Source organism: Neodiprion pinetum, chromosome 1 (assembly GCF_021155775.2).
Source record: "Neodiprion pinetum isolate iyNeoPine1 chromosome 1, iyNeoPine1.2, whole genome shotgun sequence".
Taxonomy (NCBI): domain Eukaryota; kingdom Metazoa; phylum Arthropoda; class Insecta; order Hymenoptera; family Diprionidae; genus Neodiprion; species Neodiprion pinetum.
Window position 1 is genome coordinate 33,631,131 of NC_060232.1, and position 4,146 is coordinate 33,635,276.

A 4,146-nucleotide genomic window follows, 5' to 3' on the forward strand; every position below is an offset into this window, starting at 1 on the left:
CGTCGATAGTCCGTGACCGGTCAGTGACTATAACTTTCTCGCGTAATTAGAGTTCCCAGTTCATTTGGAACTTCCGGATATAACCGTATAGAGAGACTAGATCCATCGAGCAGCTGCCGAACAACCCTGATAGTGATTGACTGTACTTGAAAATAAGGTGGCTTTTTCAAAAGGCATTAACGGTCTAATGGCAAAATCCCCAAACACACGAGTAACCGGTGCAATTATCTCGACTTCCGGTCACGTGAGCCGGCTTTAAATCCATCCGAGAAACCGCGCATTGGACAACAGTCGCGCATTTAAAGAACCAATTGCATCCGTCGGTGACAACACAAGGCCCGAAAGAACGACCTCAAAACCTCTAATCCGGTAACAAGCTATTCCTCTGCATCCACGCGCCCCGAACGGCACGCGTCTACGGAACGAAGAACGAAAGAGAGGAGGAGCAACGGGTAGCGGGTACCCCTCCGCCACTGATTATGGGGTGAGCTGAAGCCGGCATGGTGGTGCCCCGCGGTGCATGGTGGTCGTGCGGCGTGGAGGGGGCAAAGGGCTCGGGGGGTGTATATATGCCCTCACAGCCCTTAAGCACATGCACAGTACTAGACCGTACCCCGTATAGATCGGTGGTCCTTTCCTCGTTCGTTCGTTCGTTCGTTTCTTCGGCCCTTAATCGATGCGCACGCGAACCGAGTGAGAGAAAATCAACGTGCATATTCGCCTGCTTCTTCATCAGCTCGCGTACAACCGCCATGTGTTTAAAAGAAATTTCGCCATTCTGCTGACAGTGTGCCATTTGTTTTCTCAAATTTTGCTCATAATTTTTACGTCTCGTTTCACGGTGTGTGGTGAATTATCTATAACGAAGGGATATATCTCTCTGTCGGATATTTACTTTACACAATTTTTCGATCCAGGTGAGCACGGGAGGAAAATATTTCTGTTTTCTTTTTTTTTTAGATAGAATTTCCTAGATTGTTCAACGAAGCCTCGATAACATTAATGGTTGGGAAAATTGAAATGAAAATCGAAAGAACTGTTTTCGATATTCAGAATACATGTAAAAATAAAATATCGTTATTGAAACTGGAAATTTATTTTTGCTTGCGATAATGACACTGAATTTATTCGTTGATAAAAGCTGATCAGAGTCGTTGCGACATACCGAACGTAATTTTCTCGTCCAAAATTGACTCCTCGAGACACTCGGCACTCAGGGCATGACGCATATGCCTTCATTCAAGTATTTCGTCGCTCTTTTGTTTCAGAATAAGCCCCAGTGCAATGTCGTCGGAATATTCATTCTGCAGCGAGGGAGGCTTTGACGAGCTTTCAAGCTCGTCTGACTCCGGTTTTGACGTGAGCTTTGAATCCCCGAAGCACGAGTCACCCACCGACGCTCTTTTCCCCACCGCAAAGGAAGAGAAACGGAAAAAATCGCGCGGCACGCGGTGCAAGAGTCCAACTCAGGTGAGTTACCTTTCATCTGTACTTATTTGCGCTGAATTAAGAATTCGAGCCACGAAACTTGGAGCAAGACTAGAATATTCCAAGACAATCCGTCATCGTTGTCGAAAATCCGCAGGTCCTTCGCCTGAAACGTAACCGTCGCATAAAAGCGAACGATCGAGAACGACACCGGATGCACACCCTGAACGACGCGCTGGAACGTCTTCGCCTGGCGCTCCCGACGTTCCCCGAGGATACGAAATTGACGAAGATCGAGACGCTCCGCTTCGCTCACAACTACATATGGGCCCTGTCGCAGACCCTGGGAAAGTCCGAGGCCGGCGAGATAACACTGAACGTCGGGAATGTGACGGTTAGCATCGGCGAGAACGGGAACATGATCACATCTTCGACCGGAAGCTGCGCCGTCGCAGCTCAAAAACGCCTTGGTCCCGCTCATTCGGCGTTCCCGTATCCGCAGGAGAGATTCATGCCCGAATGGCAGGAGTACGACTGCTACAGCGATCAGAGTATCAGTCCACCGGTCCAGTATCAGCCCTGCTACGAACAGCGAGTATACGGACATCATTCTCCCCACGTTCTGCCCGCGACCCATCACCACGCCATGGGACACCATACCAACATGTATCAGTGCTTGTAAAACGATTGTAAAATATCGTAGCGCGAGTTGTGATGTGTTGAACGGAGTCTCGTTAGCGGTCGGTGAAACTGAGGATCGTCGAGAAGGACGTTGATCACCGCCATTTTCGGGGTCAAAGTTCGCGAGCGGCAAATTGGGGTTGAGATTTTTTTCTTGAGATTCTCGAGCTCGCGGGAGAGAGAAGGTTATATGATTGTGTGTAAGAAAAGAAAATAACGTGATATCTTGAGTAAGTTATGGGTTCGGAGCTTTCCGTAATTTTCAATACAATATCATTTGGAATCAGAACAAGTTCGTGCGGTTGTCGCCTTTATTGGGCTAATACGATTGTATAGAAAAGAAAAACAAAGAAAAAACAGAAAACGAAAGAAAGTAATATTGCTAAAGATTATCGTTATCTATTTTATAAGAGAATGTTATATTTTAATAACCTAATTAGTGCGAATGCGATGTGTGTCTAAATCTATTTTTATTTACCATTCTATTTCCAGTCTGTACGAGATGCCGGAAATATCTCCACCTCGTATTTTTCTATAATTCATCCAACAGATTGTACGCGTAATTTAGAAAATTTCACCAAACGACAAGCACACGACGTTTTAGTTGTTAATACGTACTAATTAAGTTCCTCTCGGATCTAGTCATTATATTTTTAGTTGATCTCACGTAACGCGGGTTTACGCTCGATCTCATTTTTGTTTTACATTTCAAGGAATTTTATGATAACAATAATAATAATAGTAATAATAAATACTATGCCTCAACTAGTGCTCTTATCCCGTTGGAATTGTCAATTTGTGTAATTCAGGGAATATATATTGTACAGAATTTATACTTTACCAATAAATCATATTTTATCTATAAACATACGTCGTTCGTTTCAACGCCCTTAAATGTCCTAAATCGATGCCGTATCAACGACCATATCCTCACAATGCACTTCCTTCCAAGCCTGTTGCGCGTAGAACAATTTTCAAATCATGCCACGTACGAGTCTTCGCAAAGCTTGATCTGTTCACAATGGAAAACAAAAGTATGAATCTCAAAGCAGTGCACGTGGAACACGAAGCGCCACGTAGGTATACACTTTGCAGGAATGAATTCGCGCTCTAGAATCACCCGGCACGTGCCGAGCCACGTGTCCTTTATGCGGGAATTACCGGCCTTGTATAAGGCAGATGTATCACAAATTTTTCCCCGAGATTCCATTTACACCGTTAATCCGACAGATTACGTTTCCACTCCGTAATGGATTCCCGTTGCTCTTTAAACGCCGAGGAGGATTACAATTCTTCGAAATGTTAACACTGCCGAATCGTGACTCGGCGAGAGTATTGTTAGCCGATTCTTAAGTCTCATGGCTAGAAAGTTTTCGTGCCAAAATACGTTTCAAGGAATCAATGGTTTGAATCAAACGACGAAGCGTGATCGATCCTGCGGCAAACGAACATGAATTTCGGAAAATAGGAACAATATTACCATAACAACGGAATCGCGGGCGTTCCCTTTTCACAACAGAGGGTTTATAGGTGTTAGGAAAATAAATGCAATGCAGAAGACGTCAGCTACTCGATCAATAACCGAAGGGTAGGTCGGAAAGATCTATCAAAACATCACTGGAGCGAGTCGGTGCAAATGAAAGGATAATATTTTCACCCCCTCTTGTACGTATATAGTTGCGCAAATTCTATGCCACTCGTTTCGAGAGTCCTGTTTATCTCCGTGCAACTCATGCTTTATCTTATTTTCATCTGCGCTTATTTCTACCGAAGTTTCAAAGGAAGAATATGAAATTTTTCAAGGATCCTGATTAATCGTAGAGAGTCAGGTTTCGCACGAAACGCGTAATTTCATCCCCTCGAAGCAGTTAAACCAACAGCGCGAGACCTGCAAGCTCTAACAAATCTATTACTTGTATCACGTAGCATCGGTCACGGCGTTTAGAATTTGATCAGTAGCTTAGAACGCGGTGCTATTTGCAAACAAGGCGCAAGCTGCGACGAATCCGTTAGCACACGCTCGCCGTTTCCCCAAAT

General features: G+C 44.6%; 1 protein-coding gene across 1 annotated transcript; it reads left to right on the forward strand.

Moving 5' to 3' along the window:
• Positions 1–628: 628 nt before the first annotated feature.
• tap (Basic helix-loop-helix neural transcription factor tap) lies at positions 629–2,874 on the forward strand. The gene is made up of 3 exons (XM_046610028.1): positions 629–917; positions 1,269–1,470; positions 1,586–2,874. The coding sequence occupies exons 2-3, from the start codon at positions 1,285–1,287 to the stop codon at positions 2,108–2,110; spliced, it is 711 nt and encodes a 236-aa protein (XP_046465984.1). The 5' UTR covers positions 629–917; positions 1,269–1,284; the 3' UTR covers positions 2,111–2,874.
• The last annotated feature ends 1,272 nt before the right edge of the window (positions 2,875–4,146 follow it).

Excerpts from the sequence above, each read along its gene's own strand:
- tap (XM_046610028.1), top strand. The coding sequence starts at position 1,285 with ATGTCGTCGGAATATTCATTCTGCAGCGAGGGAGGCTTTGACGAGCTT. Across the intron at positions 1,471-1,585 it reads GGTGCAAGAGTCCAACTCAG|GTCCTTCGCCTGAAACGTAA; the intron begins GTGAGTTACCTT and ends GAAAATCCGCAG.